Here is a 15,247-nt window from a genome sequence, read left to right as displayed (position 1 = left end):
GAAAGTAATTATTGTAATGGATTTCTTAGACTTCTGCACGGGACAGAACTGTCAGCCATTTCTCACACAGATTGGAGGGGTATTGTCTGGATTTCCTGACAGCTCCCTATAAAATAGAGATAGCTGAGGAATCTCTGGTTAGAGATTGTTAAATGGGTATGTGCTGCCTTGGGCTGGTATTTAAAGTCCTCTGCTTTGAGGTTGGCGTTTCTTAGACCTTCAGATACACGGGGTCTGTACAAACTTCACTGTGTTCTCAGGTTCAAAGTAGCTGGTAACTCTAACTCTGTCCCACTGGAGAATAAGTTAAATTGTTACTGTTCTTCCTATAATGAAAAATACTTTGGATTTTAAATTATTCAGTGAGTAATGATGGTCAAACCCCTCTTTGTAGCTCACTTCTCTTCATGGGATAGAAGTGTGAGGCTTCTGTTGGTTTCAATAGAGACACAAATTCTAATTAATATTCCTGTGTCCCAAACATGTTGTTCTGATTAGAGGCTCTTTGCCCAGGCATTTATGTGTAGCCTGCCCTGTTTGAAACCCTGCCTTTTTCTGACTTCACTTCCTGAATCCGTTGACAACACTCACAGCCAAACAAAATACACGTTCACAATGCTGTTATTTGCAAAATATTCCCTTGTGAGTACAGCTGGGGCAACAAAAAGAATCTCAGAGAGAACTGACTATTCCATGTAGCAGTAGGGCCCATAGTGCATTAGGCAATTTTAGTCTTGGCAGTTAAGTAAGTGTTAAAACTTTGCATTTCACCACATATAAGTGCATGCAGGTCTTTCATTACCCTTTTGTGTATTGATCCCACAGTGATCTACTAAGAAATATACTGAGAGTGATGAATTTTAATCTAGGCTGAGGTGGACCAGATAGCAACAGGCTCCCGGCCCACCACACTGTTTACAAAACAGATGGAGGAGGAAAGAATATAAACTTACTTTGGCCTCTTTTAGGCCTAATCCTCAAATGTGATGAGGGACCAATGAAAAGGTTCATCTTAAAGTGCTCCTCATCTCCTTGTGAAGCCAATTGGGACTAAACCCACCTTGCCTGGCAGATTCTGTGAGTGGAATATTGGCATGACAGGAACAACCCAAGCACTGCCATTGCTCAGAAAACTCTTTCTTTCAGCCATGCCACTGAATATCACCCTGAGAGAGAACACACAACTGCACTCCTGGGTGTCTGTGTGTGCACACGAGGCCAGGGTGGAGCAGACTGTCACTCAGCTGTGTTTAATTAACATAGTATTTTATATAATGTATTTATTTTTTACGTAATTAGGTGATTAAGCAAAACGCTTGCTAGTAACATCTCTTCCATACCCCAGCGCTGCTGAGAGTTAAACATGCACCTTTGCAGGTAATTAATCTCCTTGCCCTGCTTATTTTGCTAGTTGGCACTTGCTAAATCCCTGTAAAACCACACCCAGCAGTGCTGTGTATTATCCCTCTGCTGTCTATTCCTACATATGGTCAAAATCAACTTACCTTCCGGGTTGCTGACATCAGCAAAATGTTCTCTTGGCAAACTTGGGAATCCTCCTAGTAACCCTTTGTTTGGTTGGTGTTGTTACAGTTTAATTCCTCTGACAGCAGCAAACAGCCCCCGAACGGTGCCTTACCTTGGCACATGTTTGGGATGTGGAAGGACACTACCAAATTTGGATGTTGTAAACATTAAAACAACCCCTCGTGTGATAAAATGAGTATCACACAGTTTAGGATTGGGGAAAAAAAAAAAAAAAAAAAAGTTAGAGGAAGATACTTCTCTGCTTCCTGTAAGGAACTGATCCACAGTAGTTGAAAGTTTCAGAGTATTATTTTGGTAACAGTAAAGGTGTGTATATATATATATATAAAATAACTATCTAGTCATTTCGCGAAGAGACTTTAACCAACACTGTCACCTCAATTAAAATCAGGCTTATTCCAATTTAAGAAAAAAAAAAAAAAGACTTTTTAAAAAAGACCTGCCTGCTTGAGAGTATTGATTTTCTAATATTTTTCTGGCAGTCTTTTGATAGCATCTATTTTCTCTTAGCTGTTTGGCTCCAAACAGCAAACAGGAAAACATCTGGTCTCCTTCAAATAGGTTTTATTAAACAAAATTAATTGGGTGCAGTGTTTAAAATCCTGGTAATAAAGCTGTTTCCCACCCCCCTCAAGTAAACTAGCCCGTTTCTTAGATATAACTGTAGGTTGTCATTGCACTAAAAAATCAGGATTGTTTTGTAGAAACTACCTGGGAAGTGCCTGAGAAGTTGCTATTTTCAGCAAATTGCTGGAAACAAGCAACAGGAGTTGCTGTTTTTCAACAAGTTGCTATTTTCATTTCCCACTAGGTTCAGTTTTCCCAGCTTTTCCATTGCCAAGAAGGTTAGAACCCAGAGTAATCTCCAAAAGGCAAAGGATTTAGAGACAGGGGAAGGGTTATAAACCTCTTTTACTGTTGACAGCAACATTGTCATAAATATTAACAGACAAGAATCACCTCGTACCTGAGAAAACACAGGGATAAAGGTGAATATTTTTAGTTTTGAAGCCTACAGCATAATTTTTTTTAATACAACCACCTGCCTTATCTTCTTGAGGGCATTAATTTAATAAAAAGCATGTCAGATCAAGTAGCCAGTTGCTCCAGTTATGGAACAATTTCATTCCCTGCCTTCCCACCCCTCCACAAGCCTGGCCTCCAGTCAGATGCGTAACCTGGGCCCCAAGAGCTCAGCAGGGAGGCTCAGCTGGGGAATACAACTCCAGGACAACCCCAAAAAGTTGTATCAGTTTAGTGAGCACGATCTGGCTTCTCCCTCCCCTCCTCACACCTTCTCCAGGACACGTCTGGAGTTACAGAATAAGTTCAGTATAATCCCTACCCTTCAGAGAGCAGCTCAAAGGGCATTTTCCCAACTCAGGTACTAGCCAAAAAAAAAAAAAAAAAAAAAAAGTGTGAGGGGAAATACATTTTAATTATTTTATTTTTCTTAAATATAATAGAACCTTCTAGATTTTTCCAGAAACAGAAACATTAAAAAATTATACTTTATTACAAATGGTAAACTCAGAGTGCTAAAAAAAAGCCTCTTATTTACAAACAATACTGGGCAGTGCCCAAATAAACAACATAAAAATAACTTACAAAGTCATGAAGTAGTTTATTGACATTAATCAACTTTCATAAAATAAAATAAAAAAAGATATGTACATACACAATTTACTTGAAGGCAGGCAGAACAGTTCTTTTTTTGTTTGTTTGTTTATCAGCCTCCCACAAAACCTCCCTCCCACTTTTTTTTTTCTTTTTTTTTTTTTTTTCTTAAGGAATACTACATAAAGCAATCTACAGTTTCTATTGCAGTTTAACCTTTAATACTGAATGATCATCGAATGTTAGGTCCATGCAGGTCTTGGTCAATGTTAAACGAAGATCTGACATCTCATCCGAGCAGGGACAGCCCTTCCCGGAGCAGCGCTGGGCCGCTGCACTCCCGGCTCCAGCCCCAGCCTTTGCCAGTCTTTCCACACATGCGCTTTGCCGAGCTCAGGCAGGACTCAGCCTCTCAGCTTTCGCCTTTAGCTTTACGCCTCTGCCACTTTGGATTTTTTTCTCCTGTTTTAGTTGTACCACAACACACAGTTCTCGCCGAAGAGTCTCTTCAAAACGTCTGCAACTGCTGTGTGAGCATGAGCTGGCACCCGCTGTTGACGTGGTTCATGACCTTCTGCTTAAGCTGTGCAACCTGTTCTCTGAGCATGTTGGCAGTGGATGCCAGCTCTGAGTTCTGGGCTTTCAAAGTTTTCACTTTTTCTTCCAACCGGGCAATCCTTTCCAACTTCCTTTTCCGGCATTTGGACGCGGCGATTCTGTTCCTCATGCGCTTTCTCTCGGCTTTGATTCTCTCCTGTGACTCCATGTCAATGGGGGACAGGGGAGGAGTTTCCCCCGGCATTTCAGGTACAGTCTGCGGCTCCTCTTTCAGAGCCTGGAGCCGGGGATGCTGCACGGGCATCTGGGGGTTTATGTGATGCTGGGGCGCGTATCCCATGCTGTTGGCGTTGTAGCTGGGCGCGGAGCTGAGCGCGTTGGGGTTGAAGTTGCTGAGGTTGGCGTACACCGGGGGCTCGCTGTGCAAACTGGTGTTGAAGCTGGTGCTGCCGGCCATGGAGGACACAGGTGCCATCCCGCTGCTGACAGGCTGCGCGGCCGAGGTGACGCTGGGCAGCGTGTTCTGGTTGTGCAGCTCCGCCAAAGCTCTCACGAAGCCCTCGGCGAAGCCCTCCTGCTCGTCGGTGACATTCTTGGGGCACAGGAACTGCGTCGGGGTCGGCGTGGTGGTGATCAGCCCGTTGCTGGACTGGATGATGAGCCGCTCCAGCTCGGGAGAGGCCAGTTTGAGGAGCCCCACGTCGGGCGAGGTGAGGATGTCGGCGTTCTTGTTCCTCAGGTGCGGCTTTAGGTTGCTGGAGGGGTCGGACAGGTTCAGCGTCATGTTCTGCTTCAGCACCTTGGCGTTATTGTATCCGTATCCGCCGCTCTCCGGCGGCGCGAAGCCGGCGCTCAGCGCATCCTCGTAGAAAGTAGGCTCCATCTTTGCACTCATAGAACACAGTCCGGGGAGGGGAAGCTGCCCGGCCGCCGCTCAGCTCCCCGCGGGCACCCCGACCCTCCCGGGGAAGGGGAACGCGGAGCCGAGGAAGGAGAAACGCGGAGCCTTACTGGATCGCCGCTGCCGCCGCCGCGCTGAGAGCCCGCCCGGCCTGGCGGGGCGCCTCGCCGCCCTCCTCCTCCTCCTCCTCCTTGTGCCGGTGGTGCCGGGACGCCGCTCGGCCGCCACAAGTACTTTCCCTGCCCGGCTCCGCGCTATTCCCGCTCCACCGTCCCGGCGGCCGCGCTCACTCAGTCGCGCTCGTTCGCTCCCGCCCGCCCCGCGCTCTGCGCCCGCTCCCGCCGTGCAGCCCTTCACTTATCAGCGGCCGCGAGCCCGCTAAAAATAGCGCATGATGTCACCCGGCGCGCTCCCCATTGGCTGCCGCCGCCCCGTCCCCGGGGGGGGCGGAGCCAGCGCTCGGCGCGCGGACCCGGCTCGGGTCGCCATGGCCACCCCCCCCCTCAGAAGCTTCTTGAGCGCGCGGGGCCTTGTGGGATGACGTAATGCCGGGGGGGCGCGCGCGGGGCAGTGTGGGCTGACGTCTTTGTTTTTGAAATATCTGGTTACCGCGTCCCGCGCGCGCGGCGTTGGCCGGCGGGGCCGCCCGGGAGCGCAACCAACCGCACAACCAACCGCGGGGGCCCCGCGCCTGGCCCCGGGCCCGGCCCGCCGCTCCCGGTGCGCCCCTGCCTCGGTTTATTTGTCTGGTTGTGTGTTCGTTTGTTTGTTTGTTTGCTTGGCGGCCGCTGCCTCCGCCGGGTTTCCGGCTGTGGTGCGTTCCCCCCCCTCCCTTGGCCGCTCCTCCCTCTCCCGGCGGTGGTTCGTCCCTTCAGGTGGCGCTCCCGGGGAGCCCCACGTGGTTTCCCCGTCCCGCCGCCCCCGCGGCTTCCAGGCAGCGCCGGGGGCGGCACCGGGGGCACCCCGCGCTGCCCGCCCCGGGCTGAGCCCCCGCGGGTCCCGTGGAGTCCCCGCTCGCCCGCCTAGCCCGGCCCGGCCCAGCCCGGCGGGGGCCGCGGGTTTCGGCCGCGGGAGTTCGTGTCCGCCCCCGCGCCTCCGCCGCCCCGGCACGGCTTTGCCTTCACAGAGAGCCCGGACGTCAATTCCCGGCCTCAGGAATAACCGGGAGAATACAGAGGGGAAATAAAACCCTGACAGGAAAAAGCCGGGTTGCGGATGGGTTTCTCTGAACTCGTCCTCTAAGGGGAGGGGACAGCGACGGCCTAATTTTAGACTGTCCCAGTATTGCTGTGGAAGTGCAGGTTAGTCGGGAGGGAAAATAAGGGCTGGAGCCGAAGGATCGCGGCGGAGGAGAAAAGTCCCTGCTGGCGTGTTCCCCTCGGAGCAACAGATGGGAGCTGTCTGGTCCGCTGGGGCCGCTCTGTGCGAGCCGCGTTCCAGGGCAGAGCGCTGATAAAAGGGGTTCGTTTTCCTTCCCCTGCCCCGCACACACCCTTCGCTCGGGGTGCTGGGGACTGGGGACTGCTGACAGGCAGTACCGCTGGGATAAAGTGCAGGCAGGTATTTGAGGACAGACGGTGACAATACAGAGAAGTGCAGGGCTGTACTGGTGAGTTTGGTTTCCAGCAGTGCAACAAGTGCTCCTTGTGCTTCCAGCACGAAGCTGTTACCTGCTGTTGAGCTTTTTGTCAGTGCACGACTTGCTCTGTCAGCTTCCATCCCTTCTCCACCATACGTGAAGCTGACAAACTTAGGTCCAGTGTTGAAAACACACTTTCAGATTCTCCAGTGCTATTTTTTCCTGGATATAATGACATAATTACCAGTTACCGTATAGGAAGGCGCAGTGAAGCAAACAGAAACATCGGCAGCTGTGAAAGAAAAGTGAAGGTCCAGCTCCCCTCTTTGAAATTTTCCCTGGTGTTCCCATCTGGCTTTGGCCACACGGTGGGCACCGGTGTTCGCGGGAATGATGGAAATAATACAAGCAGTGTGTTAACTGTTTGTGGCACAAAATACAAATCTGGGCTGGATGTGGGGGCTCGCTGTGTGCTGCTGGTGTCTGCACAGCCTTCACAGAGGCAGCATCTCTCTGGGCTGCAGGTAACTCAAACTTCAGCTGCTTAAACTGTTCAGCCAAACAGCACTAAGTTACTGCACATGCCTAAGAGAATCTCTGAAATTCATTAACGCAGTCAAAGCAGTTGTTTAATTCCTTTTTAGTCTTTACATACAAGATAAATAGAGACCAGTGACTGGCTCTTCTGGCCCCAGAGCCAAGGGGCATCAAATGAAAGTGGCAGGTTCGGAATAAGGCAGAGAAATGTCTGCACAGAACGTGGTTCAGCACTGGAACTCCCTGGCAAGGGCGGACTGAGGGATTTCAATGTGATTGGATGAATTCACAGAAGAGAAATCACTTAAGGTCTGTGAATCACGGAACATCCACACCGGCTCTGGAAATCCCGGAGCTGCAAATGCCTTGTGCCTGGGGGGGCATCCCTGGTTTCTGTGCCTCCCTAGGGACCCTCTCCTGACTCCTGCCAGAGATGGGTATCTCGGCGGACCTTGATGTGTTACAACCCCTGGGGACAGCCCATAAATGATCTCTGTGTCACCCCTCAGTTTTTGTGTTTTTAAAGGGCAAGGAGGAAAATCTGGAGAAATTCAAGACTTGAATTCGAAGTCGTTTATTGTGTGGATTTTTTTTTTAAATAAAATATTTTAAATATTTCCAAATAAAGCTAAAAATGGGAGAAGGGGGGTTGTTTGTGGTTTCTGGTACATAGGAAGCCATGCAATTAATTTGCTGTATAGACAAATACTACTAATAAAATTTATTCTGATTAACTATATATTTAATTGGTTGTGTTGTTTTGTTTTATCTATTGGCATTTTCTTCTACATGTTTCTTTTGTCCTAGAAAGCAAGTTCAGACTATGATGAACATGCTCAGTGTAGCTTAAACCACTATTTATTACAGATTTGTATAACCTGAAAAACTGCCTTTGGAGCCCACTGATATCAGTGCAAGGTTTTGATTAACTTCAGCGAGGCTTGGATCAGGCTGGAGGGATTAATTTAATTTTTTTTCCCCTCCACCCATTTCAGCTCTGTACTTCCTTCCGCTTGCAGAGGCGGGGTTTCAGGAGCAGACATTCCAGTTTGCTGGAGACGTGTAGGAGCTGAGGCCCTGTAGCTGTGGGGGACACTCATTACGTTAATTGCTGCTCACTGGGGGTTATTTGGTGCAGGCTGCAATAGAGTCAAGGTGCTTGTGAAGGTTGTGGGGAGCAGGAGAGCGCTGGAATCAAAGACAAGAGCTCTTGGCTGCTCCCAGGGGATTCTCTGTCTAACTGGGGACCTTAGGCAGGACTTGGCTGAGATTTCAGTCCCAAGTTCAGCACCTGAGACCTTCAGAGTGGAACAGATCCAGAAGTGGGACCCATGGATAGTGAGATCCTTCATGGCCATTAGCCAAGGAGCTGGGAATTCTGGTGGCTGTGCCCTGATTTATTAAACACCTATTAATTCTGAGCTTTTACTCGCTCTTTCCTGACGTCCTTAAGAAAATATTCCTGTAGTAGGATGAAGGAACATTGCCTGAGCCAGGTACAAACCAGAGCCATTTACATGGCTCAATAAACAAACTTGTGGCTAGGAATTGCCAATCCCTGCCCTGTGTTTCTGAGAGGCCAATACGTTGAGCAGCAGTAATGCACATTTTGATTTATTAACTTCTCTAATCAATCAATAGAACCCTGAGTGAGGCAGTCAGATAATCTGAATAATTAAATGGCTTTTCAGGGACAAATTAAAATTTCTTACACACACCACATCCGTCTAAATTATATTTGGTGTCCAGGAATAAATGGGTTTGTTGTTTTATTTCACTCCTGCATCTCAAATGCTTTTGACTTATTTCAAAATCATTTGGGGGAGGAAAAAGGAAAGAAAAAAAATATAAATGTCATTTTCTGATTTTTTAATGTTGGAAACAGTGCTCAAAGAAAAAAAAATTTCCATATAGTTTTATTACATTTATATTCAATATTTCAATATATAATTTTCTTCAGACATGGTAGACTATCTTGCTTTTTCTCCTCCTCAAAGAAGTTTCCATAACATTTTTATTGTATAGAAAAGTATTACATAGACGTTTTTTCTTTTTTTTTTCTTTTTTTTTTTTTTTAAGGATTTCACTCTTTCTAAATGTGACATCCTTCTTCACATCTTAAAGTGAATAAAACTGGGAATTGCTGGATGTTCACACACTGCTTTCCACTTGCTTCAGGAATTACTATAGAGCAGATTTCTCCAACTGGGGGAGACAAGAGTTTGAAGAGAAAGCACAAGTATTTTTCTCTTATTTCCTCCATCAAAGCACAGTAAAAGAAGGTGGGAGTGAGAGGGCACAAGGAACTTGGGCCAAGTGGAAGTAAAATCATTCCCAGGTCCTGCTGGTCCCAGTCCCTTGCCGGTTCCTCAGGGCGTGTTTGCGTCTCGGTTCAAGTGGGTCCAAGTCTGCAGCACAGCACAGGCGTGGCAGAGCTGCCACCTCATCCACCCCCGGCTTCCGTGGCCTCTCCTCCTGCTCTTTGCTCCCAGCAGGACTCCTGTGGCCAGGTGGAGATCCAGGAACTGAGTCTGAAATAAAAACAAATCAATACATTTTGGGGACACAGGGCAAAGGTGGGAGTGCATATAGGCTGGAGGAAGAGTAGGACTCACACCTTGGCGTGGAGGACCCTGGAACTAAAACTCTAAAAAATAACCCAGCCAGTCTTGAGTGAGTCTTCATTTTGCACATGAAAAATGCTCTTCAGAACCACAGGCACTTGTAAATGAATATCGTGTCCATCTCCTCCACCCTCCATTAGTCATCGCATAACCAAGCCGTACGCACTTAGTCCTTTTCATCTTTCTTCTTGTCAAGCCCTTTAGCCTGTCCCCCTCACCTACTCATCCCACCAATCATTTTAATTAATCTCTGAATTTCTTTGAAACTAATAGTTTGTGGAATGGGGGAAAATGAGTAGGTTAGAGAGACAAGATTGTGAATGATGGAGGTGGGGCAAAGTTAGGAGGCTTTGCAGGACCTGTTGGGTTACCTCTGGGGCAGGACAGCAGTGCTGTAAACACACAGAAAGGCTGCAGAAGTGAGGCAGGAACCACTAGAAACATTTTCCATTTTCCTAAGAATGCTGCCTGAACAATTCAAACCCTGGATGTTGATGTGCAGCAACATCTGAATGAAAGATGTGATATGATTGTCTCTAAAGTGGATGGGATGACCTCTTCACTCAGTAGTTGTACTAAATTTCTCACTGTTGTGCTATAGAGGATTTCAGTGCTCAGTGCAAGAGCTCAAAAATATATTTTCAAATAAGTAATGAACTTTATAATTTTTTATTCAAACACCTGTATGTATTTTTTAATTTTGATCAAAACCCTGAGCAAGTAGAAGTTAACCACATTGTCTAGAGATGAGTCTGAAAGGAGCCCTGGGGCCTTGCTTCCCGTGCTTTTTAGAATCCTGCAATGGCTGGGGCTGGAAGGGAACTTAAAGATCATCTTGTCCCAACCCCCTTGCCCTGGGCAGGGACACTTTGCTCTAGAAGGATGTTTGGGATATTACAAATCTAAATGTCACACCAATAATGTCTCCGTGCTCATTATTTCTATACCACAGCTTAGCCCGTGCTCCGGGAAATTGAGAGTTGGGCAGAATTCCCATCCCGTGGAGCTTGCAGTCAGAAAAATCCTCTACACACCAAGAAGGCTGGCAGAGTAGCAGTTGATCCACAGTGGGAGCCCAGAGGGGGAAGGTAAGCAGGAGAGGAGGCACTGGAGGACGGGTGGCATATGGGAAGCAGACGGCTCTGCTTGGCATTGGGAGCTGGCAGCAGGAAAAATGTACCATACAAATAGAAGCATATTGATGCTGAGTGCTGGGGAGGCAGGTGAACGCCTTTGAAAAGATATTTATTGTGTTCAGGGGGAAAGATCCTGCTGGAAGGGTGCATATGTTCCCATATTACTGAGGTGGGGTTTGGCTATGGAGAACTGAAGTTAGCTTTGTGGTCTTTGGGTATTTCAATAAACAGACAGTAGTGTCAACAAAATGGATTTATTTCTGGTTGCCAGTTGTGACTGAAAGCCTCAGAATAACTGGATTTAACCGTTCAGAGCCCTTGGTAAAATGGCTCAGTTGTGATTAGGGTCCCAGGACAGATACAGAGTGCTTAAATTTTTAATTAATAAACAATCTGGCATCCTGTCAAAGTTGACACCTTGCTCTGTCTTAGCAGCTGTTGGCACAGTAGGCTCCTGGCAACCTGGGATAAAGAGCAGCACTTGCAACAGGAGAAGGGGAGGAAGCGAGTCTGCATGAGACCAAAACTGCCCAGTGAAAAGCAGCACAGAGCTCAGGGATTTCCAGGGAGCAATCAAGCCTTCCTGCTCTGTGCCACGGGCTTGGGCTTGGACACAGACAGTCAGTTCCTGTCCTAAATGTCAGCAGTGGCTGGTGGGTGACAGATGTAAGGACACCTGTCTGAATTCGGGTAATGGCTCTGACAGGAGGAGCAACAAACAGAGAAAGCATTCAACAGTGAAAGTAGGTCCTGCAGGTTGCTCCTTCCCAGGGATTAGTGTGGTGGAGCCTGTGGGGAAGTTTACAGAGTGCCTGATCACGTAATTCAAATGGAAACATTCACTGTGGATGACAGTCATTTGTGTTGGAGTCATGGTGTGGGAGCAGTTAGGGTTGCCAAAGAGCCAAGGAAGGCAACGTAGGGAGGAAAGGGCATGGCCTGGGAAGGATGGTGCCTGGAAGCACAAGCAAAGTTCACCTTCTGTTTTGGAGAAGGTGCTGCTGAACTGCTTCTCTTCCTGTGTCCCACCTGATTAATAAACAACAATCTGATCTCTGATCCCAGCTGAGCTATCACAGTGACGTAGCTGCCTCTCCCTGTCTGGGCAGCCCTGTCCCTCAGGCTGGGAATGTCCTGGCCTCACCCACAGCAGACCCTCAGGACTTCCACAGGAGAAAGAACCAGGATGCTCAACCTCTCAAATTTGCTGTTCTGTGGTAAAAATTGTATGCAGCTGCCAACACTACAGCATCTCTGTGTTCCCTTCTTTCAGAAGGAAGAAAAGATGGGAAATTTAACCTAGAATTATAAGGGTCCCTCCCTGAGATCTTGTGTTTTTACAGTAGGCTCAGGAGCACTGTTCCTATGTGTGCTAGAGCAAGTCCATGAGCAGCTGGCAGTGCCTTTGGTGGATGGGTTGCTCAGCTCACAGGACTGTTTACAGTCTGTTGAGAACATAGGAAACATATAAAAAGCCATAACATTTGAATATGTTAAAGACAAGTTCATAAGATCAAGGAGAATTTTCAGAATAAAAGGACAATGCTAAAGCAAAGGCCTAAAAGCTGTGATGGCTGTGAATTGAAATTCAGATTGGTTCAAATTTTACTCTTTTTTCTTATAGGAAACAACTAGAAAGCCATTCCTGAAGTGGCTGTGTGGTATTTAGAGAGCTGCAGCACACACAGATTTCCAGAGGTTTCTGTGGAGTGAGGACAGGGCTGTGGGCTCAGGTAAGTCGTGTGAGGGAGGTGAAACACGTCTGTTGTAAGAGTTAATGGTACAATGGAGCCTTGCTCTACATAAGCACGTTTTGTGCTGATGTTTCCCAGTTCCTGCAGCCGGGGTAGGAAAAGGTGTGTGGCTGGCAGAGCTGCAGGCCCAGACAAAGCACTTCTGGGTGTGGATGCTCCCAGCCCATTGCCAGGTGCTTCAAATAGGCATTTGTGTCAGAGATCTGAGGTCAGTTCAATGATAGCCAATTTCAGCCCTGGATTATTACATAAATATTAATAAGAACAGGGGTATATTTCACATTTGTGTTATTGGTCAGCAAAGTATTCACCTAACCCTTAAGCAGTACTGGTGGGGGAATATATTTCTTATCAAGACTACTAAGGAAACTTTAAAAGTTTGGCAAAAAAAAAAAAAAAAAAAAAAAAAAGTTCATCTCTTTAATATAACCTTGTGAGTTTAATGAAAATGAAAAGTAATCTTATTTTCTGTATGCCCAAAGAGGAAAAACAGAAGAGAGCCAACTCAAATGGGAATTGCACTCTTCCCTGCTTTTGCCTCCCTATTGAATGATCCCTAATCACCTTTAGCATATTTGTAGCTTGATTTCCCTCCTTATAAAATGGGCATATGAGACTGAAGTCCTAGTAAAGCAGGCAGATCTGAGGGGAATGAATGCTGGACAAGTGGTATGAACTACTTTTATTTTTTAAAATACACCAAGGAGTAGGTACAAGAGAGGCAATGGATTTTCATCTGGAGGAAAATCTAAGATTAACTTGTTGGTATAAAATATCTGTTAGTGTCTCCGTTTACTTTTAGGATATCAATCAATGGCATTTTTATTGGTTCATGAGCCTTGTAATGCATTTTGAATCTGACCCAGGACTGTGTGGAGCATGTACTGGCACTTAGATTTATGCCAGTTCAACTCTCTGGTCACTCTTTGACTTTTTTTTTTGACCAAATATCTTCTTTGTTGCTAAGGGCTTACTTTTTGCGGGAGTTGTTTTGTTTTCTTTCCATCCAGAGTCTCTGCTTTGAGGGGCTCTGACAGTGATTCGGAGCTGTTCATGCAGGAGGAATTATCACACGGAGGGGGGATGCTGAGACACAGCCACCAGCACCTCTCCACCTTCCCACTGGTAGTTTCCTAAAGGATAAGCCCTGTTTCTCAGTCCAAACCTTTGGCAAGAAGATGGGAAACATGGGAATTGTGTTTTATACCCTCCTCAGGGAACAGGATGGGTGCAACAGCTGCGGGAGTGGAGAGGCGCAGCTTTCGGCCCCTTTAGTCACTTCCACCCGATAAATCTACCCCTGAGCTTCCCTGGCTGTTTCTACACCTGTGTTACGTAGCAAAGCGCTCTCCATAGAGCCAGGCTTTTTAAGGCAAAGCTTGGAGCGCTCCCGAGCAGATGTAAATCAGCCGAGCCGGGAGTGACGCCGGGCGCTGCTGACACCAGAGCCAGCCCTGCCTCCTTCCGGCTCCCACGCTGTCCCTCCCTGGCGCTGACACAGCCGGGAGGTGAGGGAAGCCTCTTGGGAAACACTCCATCCCGCTCCATCCAGCCCGGCAAAAATCCTGAATGGCTGGGCAAGAGAGGAGTTTGCTCCTTTTCGGGGTGTCGCCGCACATCCCGGATTAAAGTCCTCGTGGAACCGCTGTGTGAGTGCCAGTGATTTCCTCACCAGGCTCTCTGAGAAAGCCAGGAGCTTCCCTAGTTTGTCCTGGCTAAAAGGGAATTCTGCTGCAGCTGGAAATTCCATCAAGCGAGTCTCAAAGCATTTCTTTCATTCATCCTCAGTTGATGCTTAATACACCTTTACTCCGGCGGGGAGCGCTTCCCTAAGCCTTGTCAACAACATTGCAGCCCTAACAAAGGCCCGTCTCAAGAGCGGTGTTGTGTAAATAAATCCTGTGCTTTGCAGGGTGTCACGGAGTTAATGGGAAGCCTGGAGAGGGGAGGGCGTGGGAGCAGCATGCCAGTGTTAACGTTCTGTTTTCTGCTCAGGATTGCAACAGGATTGCAACAGCCCGGCCTATCTGAGCTGCTGCACGTCCCGACAGCGCGGCTCTGCTCTTGAATTTGATAGGGGTGCTGATAGAACAATGCACCTTTCTGGGAAATGGTAATGCACAGCAGGACTTCGGGTTAAGGAAATTCCGAATAAACCGTAGCAGCTTTCTTCTCAGAGTGCTGATGATTTTCAGGTGGCCCACCAGGCAGCCAAACAAAAAAAATATATAAATGGCAGTGTTCACTCAAAGGTTAAAGTTTTGGGGTAAAGAGGGGGAATGTTGAAAATCCCCTTCAATAGTTGTACTTCTGTCTTTGTGGTAGCTCTGACTCCTTCACTTGCTTCTCACAGATCAGTAATCAGGGGACAACTGACAGGAATAACCCCCCAGGTAAAAATATACAGCTGCCTCTGAAACAAACAGCATTTCATATGCAAAGCTGTGTGATAAAGGGCGTGCTCAGGGTGCTTTTTCAGGCCTCATGGGAAGTTTTACAGAGAGCAAAGTACCTTTTAGCAAGTCCTTTTCTGTTAGTTTCAAAATCCTCTCTTGCTTTTCTCTGGCAGGATTTTCCCACAAAAGGTGGCAGAAACCATAAGAAAAGTCTCAACAGAGCTTACAAGCTCCCCTACCCCCTTCTTCCCCTCCCTCCTCCCCCAAACACTGGGAGCTCTCAAACAATATTTTAGTATCCTGGAGATTAAAAACAATGTCTTTAATTTGTATTTGTCTTGTAATAGCTCTGACTTTCACCGCCTTGTCCTCCCCTTTATTGGGAGTACATGTGTGAACACTCCCTTCTAATATTGTTTATACGCCTGCTGTCAGGTTCAATAAGCAGTTTCTTAGCAGGGCACCTTCCCACGTGAAGGAAATGTTCCCAGTTCTTGTCCCAGCTCCTGCTTCCTCCATGGGCAGAGTCCTGTCGTGGAACAACAGAAAAGAGTATCAGTGATGTCAGTAATTCTTAGCTGATAAATGGAAATTAAC

At 47.3% G+C, this 15,247-nt stretch overlaps 1 protein-coding gene and 1 long non-coding RNA gene across 7 annotated transcripts in view; one reads left to right on the top strand and one right to left on the bottom strand.

Moving 5' to 3' along the window:
- LOC310912885 overlaps positions 1–15,247 on the top strand; it is a 139,193-nt gene that overhangs the window by 19,289 nt on the left and 104,657 nt on the right. For 3 of the 6 annotated variants that reach the window (XR_014590736.1, XR_014590737.1, XR_014590740.1), the window contains exons 2-3: positions 10,317–10,452; positions 12,125–12,233. This is a non-coding gene — a long non-coding RNA (uncharacterized lncRNA). Of the gene's footprint in view, positions 1–10,316; positions 10,453–11,610; positions 11,727–12,124; positions 12,234–15,247 lie in introns of those variants that run through there. The other 3 variants (XR_014590738.1, XR_014590739.1, XR_014590735.1) reach the window with 3 other exon arrangements.
- Positions 2,486–4,764, bottom strand: JUN (Jun proto-oncogene, AP-1 transcription factor subunit). The gene has a single exon (XM_083867071.1). The coding sequence runs from the start codon at positions 4,616–4,618 to the stop codon at positions 3,674–3,676; it is 945 nt and encodes a 314-aa protein (XP_083723197.1). The 5' UTR covers positions 4,619–4,764; the 3' UTR covers positions 2,486–3,673.

The sequence above is a fragment of the Zosterops lateralis genome, assembly GCF_965231275.1.
Source record: "Zosterops lateralis genome assembly, chromosome: 9".
Taxonomy (NCBI): domain Eukaryota; kingdom Metazoa; phylum Chordata; class Aves; order Passeriformes; family Zosteropidae; genus Zosterops; species Zosterops lateralis.
Note: the sequence above shows the minus strand (reverse complement) of the source record. Positions and strands in the feature narration are given on the sequence as shown.

What these genes read in the sequence shown, in the direction of transcription:
- JUN (XM_083867071.1), bottom strand. Translation starts at nt 4,618, where the DNA reads ATGAGTGCAAAGATGGAGCCTACTTTCTACGAGGATGCGCTGAGCGCC.